This window comes from Aphidius gifuensis, linkage group LG4, assembly GCF_014905175.1.
Source record: "Aphidius gifuensis isolate YNYX2018 linkage group LG4, ASM1490517v1, whole genome shotgun sequence".
Lineage (NCBI taxonomy): Eukaryota > Metazoa > Arthropoda > Insecta > Hymenoptera > Braconidae > Aphidius > Aphidius gifuensis.
In genome coordinates this window covers 21,366,893-21,390,987 of record NC_057791.1, presented here as the reverse complement: position 1 = coordinate 21,390,987, position 24,095 = coordinate 21,366,893, and the positions used below count along the sequence as shown (strand labels likewise).

The 24,095-nt window shown below is 24.1% G+C and overlaps 2 protein-coding genes across 4 annotated transcripts in view; one reads left to right on the top strand and one right to left on the bottom strand.

Moving 5' to 3' along the window:
* Positions 1-24,095, top strand: part of LOC122855653 (hemicentin-2-like) — an 88,708-nt gene that overhangs the window by 15,188 nt on the left and 49,425 nt on the right. For all 3 annotated transcript variants that reach the window (XM_044157183.1, XM_044157181.1, XM_044157182.1), the window contains exon 2: positions 1,473-1,617. In XM_044157183.1, the coding sequence (XP_044013118.1) occupies positions 1,515-1,617 (103 nt within the window). In that variant the 5' untranslated portion in view covers positions 1,473-1,514. The remainder of the gene's footprint in view (positions 1-1,472; positions 1,618-24,095) is intronic.
* Positions 6,210-11,352, bottom strand: LOC122855651. The gene is made up of 5 exons (XM_044157180.1): positions 11,087-11,352; positions 10,701-10,999; positions 10,288-10,554; positions 9,923-10,222; positions 6,210-9,029 (listed from the first exon to the last, which is right to left on the bottom strand). The coding sequence occupies exons 2-5, from the start codon at positions 10,950-10,952 to the stop codon at positions 8,625-8,627; spliced, it is 1,224 nt and encodes a 407-aa protein (XP_044013115.1). The 5' UTR covers positions 10,953-10,999; positions 11,087-11,352; the 3' UTR covers positions 6,210-8,624.

Genomic DNA, 24,095 nt, shown 5'->3' with positions numbered 1-24,095 from the left:
GGACGTTTCTAAGAGGATAAAGTTGCCTCTAGTTGAACGAACCAAAAAATAAAATAAAAATTAAAAAATGTTGAAGAAATCGTTTCATTAAGATGTTTTGTTCACCGAATGTTTTTATTTTTTTATTTTTATTTTCAACTATATTTTTAAACAATTAAAAAGAAAAAAAAAATACATCAATATAACATATTGGATTTTATTTTCTTTATCAAAAATGTGTCACAGTAAAAGTCGTTTATCAGAAAATAAAAAAAAAAAATCCTTAGGATTTATTTGCAATTAAAACATGAGATATTTTAAAACAGATATCGAACGACACATTGGGGGAATTATAAAGAGATTTACCTTTATCCAAAGTTAAAAAAAGACTAAAAAAAAAAAAAAAAATTCGCTTTGTAGCCTATCGTTGTGTGTAGAATGTTTACCTCGTCTGGAGAAAGAAATCTTTCAGGGTGAATGCTGCTGGTCACAGAAGAGACTCTGCTCGAATAGATTTTCGTACTTTCTGTGAGGGATAAAGGGAAATTACTTGGTATGGGTGAAAAATGAGATACTGAATAAAAGCTCATGCGTATCACCGAAGATAGACGAGTTTTAAAATCAGCTTCAACCAATCCTTTTGGAAAATTCGACAAAAGGGATGCACCAAAATTTTCAGGATATTTATCTTTAAACAAAAGAACCACTGACAAATTTGCAAAATACTCTAGATTTAATTTACTAATTGTTTTTTCACCAGCAAACATACAATTTAAATTAATTCTATAAATTTTCTTGGTAAATAAAATTAAAGTTTATTTTTCTTTCCCTAGCTACATATTTATTGATCCACTTGGTCATTCAACTGATCAAATCGATGACAATCCATTTTGAAAAGTCTTATTGTTTTACTTTTCTGATTGTTTTTTTTTTGTTTTGTTATTTATAGATAAAAAAATAAGAATCATATTTTCATGCATGACTTGCAAGTCATTCACATAGATTTTGTCACTATTTTTCTCTTGGCTTTCGTCCATCGTTTATCTCTTGATAACTTTTTCTGTTGTTCGAAGCGTTTTGTCTTCTGGGAACTGGCATGAAGTAGGATGAGAAAATCGAAAGGGTTATTAAGTGCATCCAAACGCGGCTCTAGATGTGGAGTATAATACTGGGGGATGTGAAAAAGGGAGTGGTTACTATGACCTGGTTTTTTAAGAGAAAATAATATCTCTGTGTGAGTTTACTATTATTTTTTTTTTTTTTTCCCAAGCAAAATGCCGGTATTCGATGCTATATCTATACATCTTGAAGTTTTAGATAAAAATTCAAAAATAAAATTATATCGTTTTTTTTATTTTTTAATCTTAAAAATAACGTTAAAAATACGAGAGTTCATAAAAGACCATAGCTTCATTGTTTTATTCATAAATAAATAATTTTATAACTTTATTAAATTGAAAGTTTTTTTCATTTTGGAATTATTTTGTTAATAGAAAACTGGGTGACTCATGGCTGAGTGAAAAAATAAAACCAACATGGCTAGGATAACGTTATTTGGTGTCTTACTGGCGATGTTTGGAGGAACACAAGTTTTGAGAGCTGAACCTTCAGCTATGCCAACAATTAGAAGCATCATTGGTAAGTCAAATAATTATTTATATTTGTTATTTTTTTATTTGAATTTTTGTCCATTGACTCATGACATTGACGTGTGTAATTTTAAAAAAACTTTTTAAATAACATTAGTGTTTAATTTTTTGCAATGTTTTAATTATTTTTCAACATTTTTTAAATATTGTTTTACGATATTGAAAAACACGAAGGATTTAATGCAATTATTCAATGTCCTCTAATGAAAAATACTACAGGTTAAAAAAAAAATCCGAATAAATTTTTCCCTCGTTAAATGAATATCTTGTTAAATTATTATTGGTGATTAAATTCTTCCATGGATATTTATTTTAAATTTATTGAAAATTTTAATAAACATAAAAAAATAAAATACGATTTTTTTTATTTCAATAACAATCGTGATTAGAAATGATGCAGTTATTAAATATATCAAAAAAATTTCAATTAAAAAATTCATTTTATTTTAATTATCAAATTTTGCAAATAAAATAAATTGTTGTTTTATTTTATACAAAGAAATATAAATTAAAGAGTGCAAGTACATATGTAGAATGTTATATTTCATGAATTGACTCTTGAGTTGTTTAAATAAAATTGTATATAATTAATGCATGAAAATCTAGACAAAAGTGTCTCGTTTCTTAAGAAGAAAAAAAATAAAAAATAAATATATACATAAAAGAAAAAAAAAAACACTGTAGACAAGACGAATGTGTTGAGAATGAAATGGGAAGAAGTGTATTTGGTGTAGTGGGTGGAACGATGAGGACGCCATTTGAATTGATGAGACGTCAAGAAGGGTTTCATGAATGAGGCAAAACCCAACGGCGTAATTGTACAAGCTTGACGTGTGCGACACTTGAGTCTCAGAGGCGTTACAAGCTTTTCTCATTGCAAAAGTAAGAAGGAAGTTGGAAAAGGCAACTTGGCGATGATAAGAGGGGCAAAGAAGGGAATGAGTTAGAACCACGTTTGAGTTGATGATGCGTTTCACTTGACAGTGTTCAGCATTGAAAGCCGCCAACTTCTTGTTTCAAGCACAACAAAATTGCGACATTGAAGATTTCAATTAAATTAATGTAATTCCCTTGATACTTGTGTTCTTTATTTTTAAAATTTATTTATGCTGACTTATTGATTAACTGTCTACTCATTATAATTTTGAATTAATCAATAATTATCTTGCACCATTGTTGCGATTTTTATCTCTATTGTTTATTTTATTTTAAAAAATAATTTCAATTTTTTCTTTTTTAGTATTTATTCACTCGGTGTATTTTGATATTTTGAATATTTAAAAATTACCACAATAGCTATTTTATTATTATTCAATTTTAACTGACAGTTTTAATAAATTTCACCATCCATTTTGCTTCATCAATATATAATAATTAATAGCCAATATCACGTTTATATATGTCAATGAAACACAAACTTTTCATAAATATTTTTATCAATTAAATCTCAATATAAATTACATTATTCATTAATGTTATTTATTTTTTTTTCTCATAATAATTAATTGAAAACTTTAATCATAAAATTTTATATATATTATATAAATATATATGTATATAAAATTAATTTAACTTTTCTCATTTTCAATGTAATTTACCTTTCTGGTAAAAAAAAAATTTCAATTAATCAACTTCTAAATGCTATGTACAGGACATAACATCTATGTAAAAAATTTTCTCGATTTGTAATTACTGAGTTTTGATGTAACTCACTGCGGCATTCATCAGAGAAAAAAAAATAAAAAAAAATACATTATTAGCTATATTATAAAAATAATATTAAACATCTAAAACTATATATCGTTGATTAAATTTTTTGATATTCTATTTAAAAAACTTGGGTATGAATTTTGTGTCATATTTTCTTTAGTGTTTAATTTAATATTTTTCATTTTATGTTTTTTTATTTTTACTGTTTTGACAGTATAAAGTAGAGGATTGCAAGTGTGTGTGGGATAGAAAGCAGGCAGATTATATTCGATGGTATGTAAAATACCAGGTCGTAGTGTCATGACCTCGTTATCAAGTCGTTGTCTGTATATCTGGTTGTGTTGTATAATATAGTTGTCACTGCATAAGCCAACCCTTCGATATACATATATATATTTATTCTCACTTTACTATCCAAAGCTTCTATATATTATATTCTTTTGGTATACACCCCCAGCAACATTCAAACTCTATACTGTTGTTTGTTGGTTTTATATATATACATAAAAACTAAGATTACTATGTGCAATGCAATCAGCAAGTGGGTCGGACAAATACAAGCGACCAGTTTTCTTTTGGCTTACAAATATAACCATGGATTAACGCGCATCATCTCTCATATTTCTCTCTGTCTCTTTTTTTTTTTCTTTTTTTTGTTCTTTAATTTTTCTTTTTTTCTTCATCTTTTTTTGTTTCATACCCCTCTGTGGGGTTGCATCACTATTGTTTTGCTAGCCCAAACCTACGCTATATAGTCTAGTGCACAGGAAAATTGTCATTTGCATGCTGAAATAATAATAATAGTTATTCAAAAAAAAAAATAAATAAAAAAATTACTATGCAGTATATGTAAACTGCAAAGACCACGAGTGAGAAATGAGTTTCTGTCGTCGTTTTTAATTTACATACTTAGTCATTGTGTCTTTTATTTATTTTTTGTTTTGAAAATTTTTATACTTTTTTTTCTTTTTTACCAGATATATAGAATTTCTATAGAATAATGTATTTCATTTTTTTTTGTTTTATTGATAATTTAATGTATAATTTTTATACAAAAGATAGAGGAAAAAAAAAAATAACAATTGGTTGGTCAGATTGAAAAAATTGAGTGTTTTAAAAAAGATAAAAAATATAAGATTTTTGCTAATGCATAAACAATAGAATTTATATTATCTTATACTTGATGTTGCATCAATGAATAATAAACATGACGATAGACATGCGGATGGATAGAACTGGTTGAAAAGTCGTTTTCTCGATATAAAAAAAAAAAACTTTTTACTTTTTTACAGGGTTAAAAGATTATCGATAAAAAAATAAATAAAAAAAAAAACTATATGCATGTAGTAATGGTGAACACGACATACTCAAAATACCTTCACCTTACTATACATTGCATTCTTTTCATTCTTCTTTATATATACCAATATATATAGTTATATATGTTCGAAATTTTATTGCAGCATCTCAATTTTATATTTTTTTCATTTTCTCATTTTTCCTTCCGAGAGCAATAATGTTATATCAAGGCAATCGTTCGACTTTCTTCACAGTCCATACTGTATTTTATGTCTATGAAATACCAAATACATATATAAAATAAAATAAAAATTTATATAAATATAAAAAATAAAAAATCGACGCGAGACGAATGAATGTTGTACTAGTTTTCAAGTAAAGTGAAGTACCACAGTAGATGGGATGGTTAAGGACACGAACAAGTCGGTTCAAAAAATATTAAAAAAAAAAAAAAAAGAAAAATCATAATAAAATATAGGATAATGCAAGTTTCTATAAGATATAAAATGTTGAAGACGCGCAATGTAGAAAAATTCCATGAGAAAAGTAAAATGTTTAAGAAAAAAATGAAAAAAAAAAATTTCAGCCATTAAGTGGTTATAGAAAGCCATCACAAGGTCGCTTTTTAAAAATTATGCTAAGTGCGTTAAAAACTCTTTTTGATGGGATCAAACAAAAAAAAAATTTATAATTTACCAACGATGGTATTATTAAATTTTTTTTTTCTTCCGGAATAAAAAACTCTTTTATAAACTATAGAAAAAAAAAATATATAAAGTTTTTTTATAAATAAAATATTTGAAAGATGTTTATTTATAATTTATTATAAAAATATTTTAAATTTATCAAAAAGTCATTTATATTTTTTTAGTATTATTAAATTATAATAATAATATTTTTAATTTATTATAAAAATATTATTATTGAAAATTATTTTGGCGGCACAGTAGCTTTCTTTTATTTTTTTTTTTTTGGATGAAAATTAATTTCAACAATGCCAGGTGAGTTTTATTTTCTTCATCGATTTGCTGCTTTTATATTCAAAGCCATCTTTTTTTATATTCAGCTCAGAGCATTTTGGAATATTTCCAATTGCGGATTGAACTGTTCGTAACTGTTGAACGTGAATTATATCTTTGAAGAAAAAAAAATTGAAATAGCCCTGAGCTATTGTAACTTTTGACAAGTTAAAACAGTACACAACTTTTCATACAACAGTTCACTGATATAAACATATACCTCTTTATTTTGTGGTGTATTGAAACAATGTTTTATTATAAATACAAATGGGATAAATTAATAAATTTATTTCTACAAAGTAACAATTTAAATATTTCATAACGCTTTTATTACACAACTACAATATTTGTTTAGCCTTCACGCAATATTTTATTCCATTTCAAATATGTCCAAGCTCAACTGATTGATTACTCACAAAATTTTTAAAATCCCTCAATGAAAATTGGATGCACATTTTGATTAAAATTTTCGACACTATCAAAACTCGGTAGCCTACTGACAAATTTTTTTAACATCAACCCAATATTATGCGTGTAAAAATTGTACCAGTTATTTTTTACTTTTTTTTTTTTTTTTCATATTCTCTTTCACTTGATAAATATTTTACTTCATTACCAATTTATATCATCCTTTAATTTTTTATTCAAACATCAACGTAAAAAAAAATTTCAACATATTTATTTTATTTTTTATTTTCAAAATTTAGCTGTTGGATTAATTTTAGTTGACAAGAAATATTTATGTACTTTTTAGAAGCATTTTATATTGATTTTTTACGCAGCTTTTTAAGTATGCAAAAAACGTTTGATCTATTCGAACCAACTACCCTCAACTTGGGCCAATTGTGGCTTGCAATATTCTGAAACTTGAACATGTCATATCTTATCTTCAGCAGTATTGTATAAATATACATAAATATTATATTGAAAATTCGAATATTTAGTTTCATCTTATGGCCAATTGGTAGCTTCAAAATATAATATAACAGATAATGATGCTCTGTTAACAGTATTAATTTTACATCAAAATTGATTGAGTTAAAATTTTTTGAAAGGCTTCAAGTATGTACTTGAAGTTATCCATTAAATTTTCATCAATACATTTTACATCAATGACAATTATTCAATGTTAAATATATTATTATAATTATTTTTAACATGGTAAATGAATTGTTTGAACACATCAAATGTAAAACACATATTTATTGATATAGTTTGAGCTTAATTCAAAACTTGTCACACCTCATTCTGTGGATGATACGAGCTTTATTGTGTCCGCAACCTGTAGTTTATTATTATTATTATTATTATTTGTTATTTGTTGTTATCATGAGAATATTGTCAATAGCTTGAATGTAAAGTTCATGACAGACGCTGTATATAGTTTATGAATACAACTGGTTGATTGCTCAAACCCTCAGGGTGTTTTGCTACAGATTTTAATGTTTTTGTATTCATTTTGTATATTTTGTATTCAATTTATTTATTTTATATCCATCACTATTTCTCTTATATCTTTGTTGTTAACTTGAAATTGTTTAAAACACTTTCTTTAGATGTTACATGAATTTGTAGCTTAAGTTGAAATATCTCTTTGTATTTTATTCTCAATTTCTTTACAATAAGTTGAGTATTGTAATCTTTTTGCATCTTAAAACTTTATGGTGTCTGATTAATGTTTGAAATATTTATTTGTTTGTTTTATAAATAATTTAAATAACAGAAAAAAACTTTATATAATATTTTGATTTAATTAAATTTTTATTCAACTATTTTTAAAAATATTTTTTTATTATTGTTTTTATAATAGAAATTTACAAGTATATTTTTTACAAATTTTGACTTTTTTTTTTACACGCAGTTTACTTGTTTATATAGCATTGATTTTTAAATTTATATAAATTTTTTAATATAGTTAATGTACAGCTATATATTGTGCTTACAACATATATGTTTACAAGAATTTGCCCAGGTATTTGCCTATTTTGGACCCGAGTTATTCGACATGTATTGGCTTTATTCGCATGGATATTGGTTTCTCTTTGAAGATCAAGAATCCTATCCAAGTATCTAATATCCTGTACTTTGAAATCAACCACCAATCTGTTGACTATGCAATAACTTTGATAGAATTCAAAATATTCAAAATATTTAGTTGCAATTTTTATTTCCAAACAATATGTATATTACAAAAATATTATTATTAAATAATACTATTATTTATCTTGCTTTAATATCTTCGGTTAATTGAGTTATATCTAATATTACTAAAAGCAAAGTTCACTATTAAATAACACTGTTTGTAAATAATTTCCAAGTATAAATTTTATATCAAATTAAAATTAGCACGAATTTTCATATCAATTATGATGAAAAGTTTTGTATTGTTGATATTTATTACTGAAAAAGTTTATAATCAAGTATGATTATAATTTTAATAACAACAATACAAGTTAATAACAATAAATAATTGATTAATTAGATTTTCCATATATAAATTTATCAGATTGATTTTAGTTATACATGTGCAAGTTAAACTACAGTAGTATATATTGAATTGACCGTGATAATAGTATATTGTGTGTCATGCAAACACATGCTCCCAGAAAATTGAAAGCTAAAACGCAATTTCCTAGGTTATCATGACATTAATTAACTTCCATAGTTAATCGTCCATTCAATTCCATCCAGTATATCAGAATCTGTATCTGTAACATGCGTGGTCTGTGTATTGTTTGAAATATCCGACTGCTCTTCACATAAGTCTGTCAAAGAAAATCACATTAAGAATCAATACAATGAATATTAGGAAATTCAATTCATCAGGTTTCATTTCATATACATATAGCTTTATTTATTATTTTTGTGCTATTCCATTTGCTAATTTATTCCCAATTTAAATTAGTGATAATTATAGATTGATATATTTTTGATTAGTTGATTATTTGATTATTTATCTTTATGATAATTAGGCATCCAGTAATCCTAGTCTGTTCCAATTTGGTAGCCTACGACATATTGCACGTTCGTAGGCTGGATTCATGTATGCTTTATTGTTAAATGGCGATTCATCATCACCCAAAATTTCTTCAAGATTTTGAGCGTCAGCTTTATCAACAAGAACTATTGGAAGAATTGTACAAGCAGCTACAAAACCATATATTTCTTTTTGATTTAGTGATTTTTTAAGATCAGCCAATGTTGGTGGTGATGTTTTACATCCAATTTTTTTCATTGTTGCTGATAAAATCGTGAGATATTCATTGATAAGTTTGTCATAGTATTTTTGAAGTACTTCTTCAGATGGGCTTGTGTTGAAAAAATAACTTAGATCAATTGCTGGTGAGCCATATAAACACAATTGAAAATCCACCTGTAGTTTTAAATAACAAAATGTATAGTATTTTTTTTTTTTAGCTGAAATCTTTTAGAAATTTATTTTTAGCTTTTCATTTATTGAAAGCATGACAATATAATTTTATTCAATTTATTTTTCATTATAAAAAAAAATTCATTGATTCCAGTATCGATACACAAACTTTTCTTTCAATCTGAGTACTTTCAATCGAACAGATTGAAGATGATACAATCTCAATGTAAAAAAGAAAAAAAAAAAAAAAAAAAAAAAAAATGCTATCTTGAGTATAGTATATATAAAATCTACTGAATTAATAATAAAGTAAATTTTTGTTTCGAAATAAAATGGAAAAAGAGATAAAAAAAAGTAGCTAAGAAAAAAGAAAAAATAATAAAAATAGTGTGGTGGTTTGAAGACTCGTGTTTAGAAACTCGTAAAAGTCGAGAGTGCTGACTGGATTGAAAAAAGGCGGACAGGTATAAGACGAAGAGCATAATGTAAAGGTGGTTCCACAATCAAGTAGTTGTCAATGTATAGAATTCAACGTTTGCAAAATCGAATCCCGAACAAGTTCATTGCATTATTCACGCTGCATGACTCTACATAACCCTCTGTCTCATCATACTATTATCTATTCTGTTTTATTATTGTTTTTTTATTTTTATTTTTCAATTCTTTGTGTAAAATACAGAGTGCAAAAAAGTAAGGATGAGTTGTTGGTTCATTCGTTTCTCTGAGACTGAATTTACAATGAAAATAAAAATTGAAAAAAATAAAACTAACATGCGCTATTGAAAAACTAATAATATATTGTTACAACACGAATACAATGAGCATCATGTTGCTGAGAGATTTATTTATCTTATCTCGATTAAAATTATATTGTGTTAAATTTTGAGTATACTTACTAAAATGTGATCGATAACTTTGCCTTCGTTGTCGTAACGAAATAACATGTTGTTGACCCAATAATCACCGTGATTAATAACATGAAATTCATTATCATCAAGAATTGTTGAATCAGATGCTCGATCATATGACACTTCTGCTACACTCATCATTTTATCAGCATATTGTTGATCAACATCTGTCCAATTTTTCATTACACTTGCCAGTCCTTTCATTCCACCGATGAAAAATCTTTTCATTTCTTTTGGATGGGAACTGTTGAATATTCCTTTGTGATATTGTTCTTTATATTTTGGTTCCTAAATTATAATTTTATTTAAAAGTTAATTGTATTTATGTATATATAGCTTTTTTCAAGTCCAACCTTTTCACATGCTGCAACAGAACCAGCATGAAATTTGGCAATACCACTTATGGCAAGCATGCAATGTTCAAGATCCAAGCCAGCTTGACGATCAGCCATTCTAAAACCCAATGGTGCCAAGTCTTCAATGACCAACATCACTGGGTTTGCATCTTGTGTGTAGTAACATTTACCAGCAAGTTTTTTATCTTTCAATAAACTCTCCATGTCTCTTAGTGTATTTGTCATCATTTTTATTTCAATATCAAAAAGTCCAGCTTCTTGAACCTTCATTTGAAAAATAATTAATAAAATGTTTTTTTAGTTTTCAAATTTATATTATTTCGATGACTCAATATCAAATTTAATATTTTAATAATTTAAAATATAAAATTTGGATTTTTATTTGAATAAAAAATCATTTAAAAACTCACCAAATTATTATTCGGACCATCTGGCAATGTCGTTTTAATAATCAGTGATTTTTTATCAGTTATTTGTTTTGAGCCTTGATGACGCATAAAATTTGCAGTTGTACGATACATTTGACTCGTATAATTGTCACCTTTATTTGTCGCTGGTTTTGTGACGATATTTACTACCCGAATTGAATCATCATTTTCTGACTTTTTTAAAATTCGCTCGATAAATTGATTGTTCAACCATGACGGTATTTCCAATGCCATTTTTTTCACAATTTAATCTGACAATTAAATGTGAAAATTTAATGCAACTGCACAGTATAAAATAAATAAATAAATTTCCAATAAATTACTTTTATTATTTATTTTTATTTTTTTATATTTTTTAAATAACAAACCACAATTTTATTTATTAAAAATGAATATTTGATTCGTCAATTTGTAGATTTTAAACTTTAACTGTTAAATATTAAATATATTTTTTATTAACTACTGTATCCGAGCCGAAGAAACATTAACAAGTCACTCCGTTTACTGAAGTCTCCTTTTTTATAACAAAGAATTTACAAAAAAATAAATATAAATCGCGTGCAAAGACAAGACTTTTCAGTACGACAAATTGTTGATTATAGTATTGACGTGAAAAAATAAAAAAAAAAAAAAATATCTGCACACTCACTGTGCTACTGTTATCATTTTAATCATAACTTTAAGTCTTGTAAATTAGTAGTTGCAAATATCCCACTATCAATTACTGTGATGACAAGATAAAGAAAAAAAAAAAAAACAACGCTCTAGAATTCTAATCAAATTAAAATATTAAACAGTAAAATATTTGATAAAATAATTACTTTCATAAGTAAAAAATTACTTAATTTGCTGCTCTTTTTTTTCTACTCTTTTGCTTGTTTTTATTCATTTTTTTTTTCTACTTTTTTCACGGTCAATTGTATATTTAATTATAGAATCATATGATACACGCGGAAACGATGCAATGTCGACCGTGACATAAGACTGTGTGTGTTATCTTTATTATTATATAAATGAATACAGGTTAGATAAAAATAATTAATGATAAAACTGCAAAAAAAAAATGAAAAAGAAGAACGTGTGTTTACATATAAATCATGACACGTTATAAAAAAAAAATTAAAATAGAAAAGATATTATCTATTCCGTTTCTGTGCTCTCGTAAATTATACAATGCTGATGAAACGTTTTTATTTTTTAATGAAAAAACTGTCGAAACTGTTTATTGGTCTTATTTTTATTTTGTTTTTGCTTGAAAAAATTTTAATATCACAGGTAGGAATGTATTATTAACAAATGAATAAACAAAAATATTTTAAATAAAATATTTTCTTTCTAAAATAAATATTTAAAATATAAATTTTTGGTATTTACAATACTACCGTGTTATTTTAATTATTTTAATATTTAATTTTTTAATTGACATTTATTATGATTTATGACAATGTTATATTTAATTGACATGACATTGTACACGCATGACTATTAATTTAATTCAATGACTTGATAGTTTTATTTATTGTCGATTATTTTTAGAATGCCAGAATGTATTAATAATATTATTAACAAATAATAATAATTAAATAACAAATATTAAATGTACAATTTAATTATTGACATAACATAAATTGATAATTCATTGGGCAAACAATTTTATCATCATACAATGATTTATTATTAGTAGAAAAATTATAATTATTTATGAATAAATAATATTTAATTATTGGTTTTATATTACAACAAATTATCGGCTTTTAAAAAATCCAAATAGACACAGTGTATTCATGTTCATGTAGAATAATTCTGTTTTTTAAATAAAATAATGTTTAAAAAAATTTAAAGTAATTAAAAAGGATGATGATGTTGGTAAACGTAATGCCTCGTTAGCGCTGATCACTCAGCAAAGATACTGATAGAAGTGTAAACTTAATTTCAACTTCCTTACCATGTTTACCAAAGGATTTCCCAAGTTTGTGAGCTGTATAGTTTAGCACTGCGCCAACGTGGTCTCATCAAAGTCAGAACCTTCTAACCATATTAGGGACGATAAAATATCCAATGAAAAAAAAAAAAGAATAAGAAATTCAAATTGCAAAAAAAAAAAGAAAAAAAATGGGAATAAACAAAAAAAAAAATGAAAATAAACTACTGGCTCATCTGGTGATTCAACAGAAACAATGCGAATCAGACGAGAAAATTTAGAAAAAATAAAAACTACGCCCATATTGATTTTATTTAAAAACTTTACTGTTTTTTTTGGTATCTATATATATATCTATCTCCAGAGACCATTAACCGAACCGAGTACAAATGTTTTGCAAAAAAAAAAAAAAGCCCCAGAGAGAGTTTGGGAATAACGAATCAAATTCACGGGTTGGAATAAATCTTCAGTGTGGTCTCTCCCTCTAGGTGAAAACTGGTGGATTTCGTTTTGTAAAGTGGAAGGGTGGTGGGATAGACAAGTTTGTGGTTTTACCCTCTGGTCTTTTTGGTCAAATATAGCAAAAGAGAGCCAAGTTTTTTTTTGAAGGGTAGTCGACGTAAAATGAAGAATTGTCAATAAATAATAAAATGAATAAAATAAATAAATAAATGGATGACATTGGTCAACCACTGAACAAATTGTTGGGCGTGCCTTTATCCACTTTTTATAAATTTCATGAGGTTTTTGAAATTTATATCTTTAAAATCCTCAGTATGTTAATTACTGCACGAACTAATTTTATTTTGAAAAATTATACACGCTTATCTTAATCTTGTTTACACAATTAAAATTAAATTTTACAAAATATCTATTTTTAAAATTTTAAAATTCATTTAATCCCAACTTTTTTCATTTTGTTTTTTAATAAATATATAAATAACTAATAAATTAATTTTTAAAAATTAATTTCTTTAAATTTTCCATCTACAAAATGCATTTAGAAAAAAAAAAATTTCAGTAAATTTAAATACTTGTATAAAACATTTTTATAATCTCAATATTTGAAATTAAAAAATCTTTTTTTTTTATCAATATTTTTATTAGTTTTTCCATTCATTTATATTTTTTTTAGACAAACAAGTTTTCAGTAAATAAAAATATTTGTAAAATGAAAAAATCAACCTGAATATTCAAATATCCATATGTTTTTTTTAAATAGTAAAAATAAAATTCAAGTTTATGATTTTAACACAGCATAATAACACTTTTATTTACTTTTTTTTTTGAATTTCAAACTGCTATATTACTATTATCATTATTATATGATTGACAGTATATGTAGAACTCTCAAAACGATCGAAAGCAATGGCTGAATTCATCGATACAAATACTCGAAACTGTGCCAAATACATGTCGTACATTGAGAGTACTTAAAAATTTGAATACAGTCGTTACGAATCAAATGTGCCAACAACCTCTCGACTGATATTTTTTTTTATTTCAAATTAAAAAAAAATAGCAAATAGAAGGATAAAAAAAATTCCATCATTAAACATATTGTATTCACAGTAAAAATATATTCACTTTGTTATTATCAAAAAATCTGTGTAAAATAAAGACAAAATTATTCGACATAGATAAAAAATAATTAATAAAAATTTAAAACGTTTTGCTCTTAATTATATTAATTTTAATTATATTTATTTTATCCAGTGAGATTTAAATTTACTGTTAGCCATCAGGTATGTTTCTCATAGATAAAAATAAATGAATGAAATTTTTTTTTTTTTTTAAAAAAAGCTAGATATAAAAAAGTGTGAAAATAGTTTGTCACATTATAACTTAGGTTCATATCGTGAGTTCAACTTCAATATGAAATTACGAATAAAAAACCTTTTCTATTACAAAAAAAAAAAAAAATATATCTCTTCATACTTTATTCTCATTTCTTTTCAAATGCTATTTAACCTCTCTTTACAAATGTGACTTTATATATTTTTTAAAAAAATATTTAAAAAATAATATTGTATTGAAATGTAGATGCCTTGAAGCATTTTATCTCTATTGTCAACGAGTCATTTAAATCGTTGAATTTATACCACGAGTTTTGTTTTTAATTTTATTAAAAAACTCGTTTAGCTTTTTATTATTTAAAAAAAATATTATGAATAAATTGATATAATTATATACAATAAAACAATGCAATTTTAATTGATGATTTGTTTATTTTACAATGAGTTTAATAATGATAAATAACTATAAATTATAATAACATAAAATGAACAATTTTCCATCGCATAAATGGAAAATATTTTTGAATTATAATCATTAAAAATAATGAGAATATTTGTGGATATTGTTTCAGCATAATTATTATTGCAATTTTCGTATAATTATTTTTTTAAATTAACTAACGATAAACAGATTTTAAAAAAAGTCATTTGTTATATTAACAAATGAATAAGTGCGTTCAAGTACCTGATTGAGAATTAATATTTGCATATCGTTTTACCATAAAAATAAATATAAACTAAGCGCTTTATATATTGGATAGAAAATTATTATATTTTTTTCGAAATATTTATGAAATATATAAATGTGTGCAGAGATATAATCAATGAATAATAATGAATAACAATATATAGAGACAGAAAACTTGAATTCTAACGAATCGTCAGATAGGTCAAATTTAAAATCGATTAATGGATAAAGCACGGGGGTGTAACACCCTGAACGTGTGCGAGCTAAACAATAGCATCCATGGATAAGTAAAAGGGATGATCGGATTTACTCTATCGTTTTTTTTTTTCTTTTTTAATTTTCATATATTTATTTATTGGATTATAAAAACGGTTTTTTTATTTATTTTTTATTTTTATACATGATTAGTCGACATTGAGAGAGTTTGAGTATTAAGTAAATGTTATCAGTATATTTTTTTTTTTTATTTTGAATTAACATCTATCTTTTTGTACATTGTTTTATATAATAAATAAAAAATTGAGATATAAATTTTATTCACTTTTTCATTATAAAATACAAAAATTGAATGAATTATTTTTATGAAAAAAATTATTTATTAAGCTTTTATTATTCAATTTTCATTTTTTAAAAAAAGCTTATTTACATTTTTTAGTTTGAAATTTAAAAAAATTAATTATACAAAAAAAGAAAATATTGTTTTTTTAAAATAATAATTCATTTATATATTTTTTAGATTTTTAAATTAAAAATTTAATTAATTATTTCTTTTTCAAATAATACAAACAAAATATGTAAATATTTTTTTTTGATTAAAAATAAGTTTAAATTTTTTTTATCAAATTCATGTATGTTTTTTAGATTGTAAATTTAAAACAAAGTAATTAATTAGTTTTTTTAAATAATATAAAATACATGAATATATTTTTATATTTTTTAATAAAAATAAAAAAATTAATAAAAAATTTTCTGATTTAATTTTTATGTAAAAATAAAAATGTTTTTTATTTCTTGTTATTAAATATGGAAACACAGTTACATAGAGGCATTTGTTATATATATATAGATGTAATGAGTTTAGTAAGTAAGCTTTTGGTGTATGATGAACATAGAAATACAGAGAGGTAAAATATCTGTGTCGAGAAAAGTGAGTATTTACACAGTTTACGAGTACAGCGAGTGAAGCCCGTTGAGCATTTGTACAAAATAGCACGATGAGAATTAAAACAATACACATAAATATACATAGACTTTATTATTTCACAGTTTTGTAATTGTTTATGTAACTATATCACACTGCCAAGTCATGGACTTGTTGTTTTATTAATATAGAGAATATTGTTTTGTTAAACATCATGGATCTTAAATATACAAAAGTTCAAATAATCTCATCATTTTCAATGTTCAACCATTCAAATAAAAAAAAAAAAACATTCAACACTTGATTGAGTCTATTTTATCTACAAATAAATGAAATGTTTTTATGAAATTATAGATTAAAAATAATAAAAAAATTAAATTTTAAAATTTTGCAATTTTGTGATAGCAAAAAAAAATCATATAAAAACTCTTCCACTTTAGAAAAGTTAATTTTTTGTACTTTCAAAATTTTAAATAATAATTAGATTAGAAAAGGAAATATAATTTCCTTATTAATTAATTTAATTATTTAAAAAATATATTTTAAATTTAAAAAAATAATCGCAATTGGAATAAGATCAATTTTAAAAGTTTGCCACTATGTTTATTTATTTTAATATAATTTTAAAACGAGTCTGGTATACGGCCTGGTGGGATTGTTGGCTCGTAAATAATTTCACGATGTCCGGATGCCCGTAAAAATTCACGTCCGGACGTGGCATTTCCACCTACCACATGGGGGCTGAACAAGTAGAGCGAGAATGAGTCAGACACGCCCGGGACTGGTCTTGGTTTTTTTTTTTTTCTTTTTTCCCTGTCACTATTTTTATTTTATTTATTTATTTATTTTTATAAATTTTTATTAGTTTTTTTTTTTGTAATAATTAATGGCTGGACTTTTGAAAATTCCTGACATGACAAGAGAGCGAATATATATATCAAAATTATACATGAAAAAGGAAAAAGCAAAATGAAAAAAAAAACTACTTAAAAATAAAATAAAAAATATAAGTAAACATAAAAAAAGTAAAAGTTGAAATTGTATTTAAATTGGGATGAAAATCATCATTTGATTCATCTCAAGTTTGCAAAGTTTGTCAGGTAATTAGGAAACTGGACACACGACGAGATTAAATTTTCATTCTCATTGTTTTATATATATTTTTACTTTACGGTTTACGTTTCCCTTTTTGATTTCTACTGCTGAGCTTAACGCTTTAATCTGTTCGACGTCATAGCCAACTTCCGTTGGTTGGAGAAAATTTTTCACAGCAATTTTAATTCTTTTTTTTTTTTTTACTATCTTTCTCAATTTACTATTCTCTCAATCTCCGCAATGTGATATATAAAAATACTATTTCTATTCTCTACCGGAAAATAATTTCCTAAAAGTGCCAGAGCATGTTGACCGTCTTCAGAATAACAATTATATATACTTTTTATAATTTCATTGTTGAAAATCATTTAAATTTTACATATTCTCTGTGAATATTAAATACAATTATATGTATTTTTGAATTATAAAATTATGCAACTGGAATAACAAATTCTTAAATTTAAATTAAAAAAAATAAATAAAATAACTTTGATACATAAAAAAAAACAAGAAAATTACATCTAAATAGAAAAACAAAAAAGAAAAAATATGACATTGTAAATAAAAAAATAGTAAAATAAAAAAAAAGAAAATAAAAAAGAAAATGAAAAATAGTAATAATAATAATAATGCAAAAAAAGAATGAATTTTTCATTTTTTTATTTGTCACAATTTATTTAAAATTTTTCAAAGAATATTGAGATAAATTTAGCTTTTCCTTTTGAAGTTGAAGAATCAGTATATGTAGTGGTTGGAATAATTTTCCACGTCAGAAAATAAAGCCACTCAATTTCTCTGTCTTGTTCTTTAACATTTCTCTATATTGTTAAGTACAAAGTGGCAGTATTGTTGATGCCAGTAGAACAATAAATTTTATACTCGTATGTGTAAAATCTTTTCATCTTTTTACTAAACAATTTATTCAAGAATGCACATTATTAATTTACCTAGAATTTCAACACTTTGTAATTCAATTTATTATAAATATATTATCTCCATACTCTTGAAATTTAATAGAAATTTTTGTGATTTTTTTTTTTAATACATTTAAAACTCGACGTTTACATTAAATTTTATAATACAATTTTCAATATATAAATATTATGTATTTGAAAAATAAAATTGTATGAACAAAGAAGAGATACTTGGATTTTATTTTAAATCGAAAAATTTAACCTGAAGCACTTTGTAGTCAATAGGTCCAGTAGAGAACAAAAAAAAAATATATTTATATAGATAAAAGAAGAGAATAAAAATATAAAATGTCTTCCAATTTCCGCTTTCAGTGCTTCTTTGAAGTAACTTTAAATTGTCCTTTACACGCACATCATTTTTATCTGGTATCCTGTGCTTTTATTATTTTTTTTTTTTTGTTTCTTTAATTTTATTTTTTTTAAATTTGCGGTGAATTATACTTCAATACAATTGATATTTTATTTATAAATTGATTTATCAATCAAATGAAAATATAAAGCAAATTTATGTAAAAGTAATTTGTAAATTAAAAAAATTAAACACAATTTTTTGAAAAATTATTCATCAGTAAATACAAAAGTTTTATAGAAAATTATTTTTTAATTTTCTTTTAAAATATATTAATAAATTTATAAAAGTATTTTGTAATATTTACCAAAATTGGAAAACAGAAAATTAAATTTTCCAATAAATTTCTTTCCATTAAAACTTCAAGTTGAATAAAAAATCTGATAAATAAAAATATATATTTTTCATTTAAAAAAAAACACTTGGAAAATACCTTGGAAAGCTCAACATTTAAAATTCATTGACTCAAATTTTTCATATTCATATAAAAAATTTTGCAAGTATGCAACACTCAGTATTTATTTGCAAACAAAAAAAAATATTTATGAAAGATAATGAATGGTAGTTGAGTCATCTCAATGAAAAATACAATAAATTTAATTACCATGCATTTAAAGTAAGCCTCATTAACCCATAAAATAAAATTAATTTAATGTAATGCCTCGATCAAAGATCAAAAACATAAACTTTAATACTTGTTATTTATAATTTTATTTTTTATTATTTTTAATTTAAAGTTTATCCTACATTTTGTCTTGTTTACATTTCATCAAAATTTATATTGCTGTTTATCAATTTATTACATCCACGCTCGCGGACTTTATTGATATTGAAAATTAATTTTTTTATGATATCAATTTTACGAAGCAGAATAAAAAAAATATATATAAAAATAAAATTTACAAATAGTTTTCATAATTATTATTGAATTGATCAATTTTTTTTTTTTTTTTTCTCATTCATATTGAGTTCCGGAAATTTGTAAATATTTATTGAAAAAACAATAAAATAGCTTGGAGTTGAAAAAAAGAAAAAAAAATAGTAATGATATTGCTTCCTGGAATAAATAATTTAGTTTTATAAAAAATAAATTTACTGAAAATGAAATATTTACAAATGTATATTGATATCGCTGCTGGCAAATTTTTTTATTTCATAAAATTTATTATTTTTATATACATTGTCAATAAATTGATATTGATAATTTTTATATATATTTTTCAATATAAAAATATTCATAAGACTGTTGAGAAAGCTTAATTTCTTGAAGATTATATTTCTCGTCGTTGACGGTTAAACTTAAATGGTTTTAACATGAATGAAAGTCGTTGAAACTTGGTTTTCAAGTGCCTTTATTATGACTACATATACAAACAGATATATTCATGCACGTTGTTAAAGCCTCATTAAATTGGATTGAGACTGGACCATTCTCATTCTACAAATACTTTTGAGTATGTATGAAACTCATGTATGAATATATAGAATCTCATATCGATATCATTTTACAAACAGAGTGGATAGATATTGAGTGAAATTCCTTACAATTTCAAAATGAGCAAATCCAAATGATACTGAAAATACGTGATGCAATGAAAATTGATAAGAAAACTTTTTATTGTTAATATAATATTTCGAAATTAATCGTAAATAATTTCCTTCTTTTTTGTTACTTTCTTGTCTATGACAATTGTCATCGGTAGTCTTCAAAACATTTGAACTGTCTTCGTCGAAAATAAAAATATATAATTTCTAATTTCAAAATTTCTCCCAAGAAAACGCATAAGTAGATATTGTTTAAATTTTCAGGGCAAATAGAGACAGGTTTCAGCTATTTCCAAAAAAAAATTCAGCGTTTTTCAAGCATTATTTTTCTTTATATAATATTATAAAGTTTTTTAAAAAATATAATATTATAAATTTAAATTTACAAAAAGTTTAAACATTGATATTTTTTAAAATATAAATTTGAAAATTTTAAATTGATCATTAAAAGTTATTAATTATTCATTCCAAAATAATAAAACTTGTAAAAATAAATTATCAGTATTTTCAGAAGAAATATCTTTATGAATAGTTTTTATTTTTTTTTCAACATGAAATTTACAACCTGTTTATAAAATAGACAAAGTAACTAAAAATTATATATATATACAATGTATATACAATGCGTATATATATTTCGTTGATGTTGAGAGTTAAATTGCACAACGCCAAACTATTTCTACTTGGTTGTTTCTTTACAAGAACGATTTACAGCCATCTGATTTTACCATCACTTTGGTCGTTGGATTGGGCGCCAACAGAAAGTTGAATGAGGAATAAAATCAAGAAAAAAAAGTAACAAGAAAAAGTTTAAAAACAAAAAAACATAAAAACCATAAGAAAGAAATATCCAACGAGTTTCTTATTTACAGACCAAAAAAAATCTTTAACTCTTTTTTTATACAACTGTACAGATAATTTGTTATTTATTTCCGGATCTCGATATCAGATTCATCCAACCATTTTCCCTCCATTTCCGTGTATTTTTATTTTTATTTATTTTCACAAAACCATTTATTTTATGTGCAGTATCAACTTGACTTTTTCGTTGATATTTTTTAAATATTTATTTATATGTATACTACTTCAGTTGTTTATTTATTTATTTATTTTTTCATTTACTTTTATTTTCTATTCAAATGAATACAAGTAAATGATTTATTATCAATACGCGTTTTTTAAAAATAAAATTAAATAGAAAAAAACAGATTACTATGAAAAAAAAATTATAGAAAAATTCAGCAGAAAGAATTTTCTATGCATCTAGGCCATGATTTTCTTTTATACAGCTGGCATTTGAACTTTATGTACTAATGCAGAAAAAAATTAAATAAAAAATTTTCAAAGATACGTTTATTTGCTCCTTTAAATATCAATCCATTTATATTGAGTCTTTGTACACCGGATCTTTTATATTCGAGTATGTGTAAAATTTAATTTTGAAAAAAATATAAATTTATTAGCCTTGCAAATGTTTTTTTTTTACAAAAATTGAAGTTTTATTGTTTGGAAATATTTCTTTCTTCTGATAAATATTTTGATATTATTATTAAAAAATTGAGCTGTATTTTACAAAGGTAGAAAAAATATAATAGAAAATTTAGTATGACTGCTACCAGTACAAAATAAAATAAAAACAGAACAAAAAAAAAAAAAAATTAGAAGCACAAGATGAAAGGCTACTATGTCCTCCTGCTGTGTTTGTATTTTGCAGACTGATAAAAAAAAAAAAAAAACAAAATGAAATGAGTCTCGAGAAATAGTCATTTCGTCTTCCGGCTGCAAGCTTGCCAAAATGACGTTGGAAAAAAATATAGTTCACACTCGTTAGAAGAAAAAGAAAAACACAAAATTAAGCTTCAAAAAAAAATAATACAATTTTTCTTAAATTGACAAAAAAAAAAATTGAGATAATAAATGAAAGAAAGTTTGACAATTTTTTTCACAAAAGAGCTTTATTTTTTTTGTCATCATTTCGATCTAGAAAATATAAATTATATTTTCTTGTGAACGTTAAATACAAGCTTATTAAAATTTATATAAAATAATTATTATAATTTATAATATTTCACAGTAAATACTTTTAAATTCTCAGCAAATAATTCCAAGAAATTGATAATTAAAAATTTTAATTATTTTACATCTTTAAAAATGAATTACAAACATTTCAAGATAAATAAACAATAAAAATTATTCATTTTTACTTCCATGAATATTAAACATTATTTACCCTTTTATCACTTATTTCTTTATTGTTTTTATTTTATTAATTTGATAGAGTTCTTGATAAATCCCATTGTCCAAAGTTTTTTATTAAATTTATTTTCAATTCTCAAAACACCTGTATATCGTTAATTGTATTTTATTTATTTCCCATTAAATTTTTATGTTGTAAACTTTATCAGTGACAAGATCATTGGCTGTAAAAAAAAAAATAAAAAAACAAGAACAACAATGTCATGGGTATTAAAATAAAAAAAAATAAAATATATAAGATAAAATAAAGTAAATGAGAATAAGATTGAGAATAAAAAAATAACGTAAAATGTAAAAAAAAAAAAAAACTAAAAAAGATAATATATAAAGAAAAAAGCTCTTGGTAGATGCTATGATCCAAAGATAACCACGTGAGATCGTCCCTCGTTGGAAACTAATGGCCGACCATGAATCGACGTAAACGAGAAAAGAAAAACCGTGGATCTTTTCCCAATTCTCAATTCCAAGCATTTCTTTTCTTCATGGAAAAACGTCTTTATTCTTTTTTTTTTTTTTTCATTATTTTTTACCTCTCTTACTTCCTTCTGTTTTTTTTTTTTTTATTTTTATTATTGTTATCTTTATAAATAAATATATATATATATTTTCTTTTTATATATTTCTTGTATTCTCATTCCCCATGGAAATGTTTCATTTATGTGTGGTTGAGCGATTGGCGCTGCCAAATGATACGACAAAATTATGCTTCTAATCAAGAGACCATGATTCTTCTCTGCCTTTATAGCTTTACTATCATTACTCATAGAATTTTTTATCCCCAATCTCAGACCTCATTCGCTGTTCTTGTTGTTGTATATTTATATATTTTACCTATCATCTCTGACTCAATGACTTTTCCACAACTCAAATTTTCTTATTTTTTTTTTTTATAATCCATTTTTTCTTATCAATAACAAAAAATAATACAAAATATACTTTTAAAGAAATAGAAAAAATAACATTGCAAAAATGAATTAAAAAACACTGCACGTGTTTCTGGTATTGTTGAAAAAAATGTGTTATTTCCATTGGAAAGCTTCGTGGAATAATGAAAGTTAAAAAAAAGTAAGAGAAAAAAAATATATATAAATAGTCATCGGCATGCGTCACCCTGGTTCCTTCCTTTTATTCATTTTATTTTATTTTTTTCTACACCATCGATATAGGTGCACTGTGCTAGTAGCTCTACGTGTTTTGAAAGTACTGCTGATAAATTGGAAAATAATAAAATAAAAAATCATAATAATAAAATAAGAGGTTGTTGGATAAGTGTGTGTTTGAATTCTCGTTCTATCATTGTACCAAGTTTTTTTTGGTTTTCATTGTTGCTGAAAATAAAATAGCTTGAAATTACGACTTGAGAAAGTACATAAATGTATATGTGTGCATTTATTTTCTCGTAGCGTAAATTCTAATATAGCATACACAAAAATGTGTTGGTGTTAGCGGAAAATAAACCCCTGACATTGCATGCATATTGACGAAGGCTTTTCACTCAACAATTTTCTCAGTGTTACAAGGCATTCTATATATACATCTATACACATCCGTATGTATAATCAACATTGAATTGAAATAAGCAGAAAAAAAACCCACCAAGTAAAAATGAGAG

Bases quoted from the DNA above. Each gene is read 5' to 3' on its own strand.
- LOC122855651 (XM_044157180.1), bottom strand. From the start codon at position 10,952: ATGGCATTGGAAATACCGTCATGGTTGAACAATCAATTTATCGAGCGA. The intron at 10,223-10,287 runs GTTGGACTTGAA...ATTATAATTTAG, and splicing joins CTGTTGCAGCATGTGAAAAG to GAACCAAAATATAAAGAACA. The intron at 9,030-9,922 runs GTAAGTATACTC...TTAAAACTACAG, and splicing joins AAGTTATCGATCACATTTTA to GTGGATTTTCAATTGTGTTT.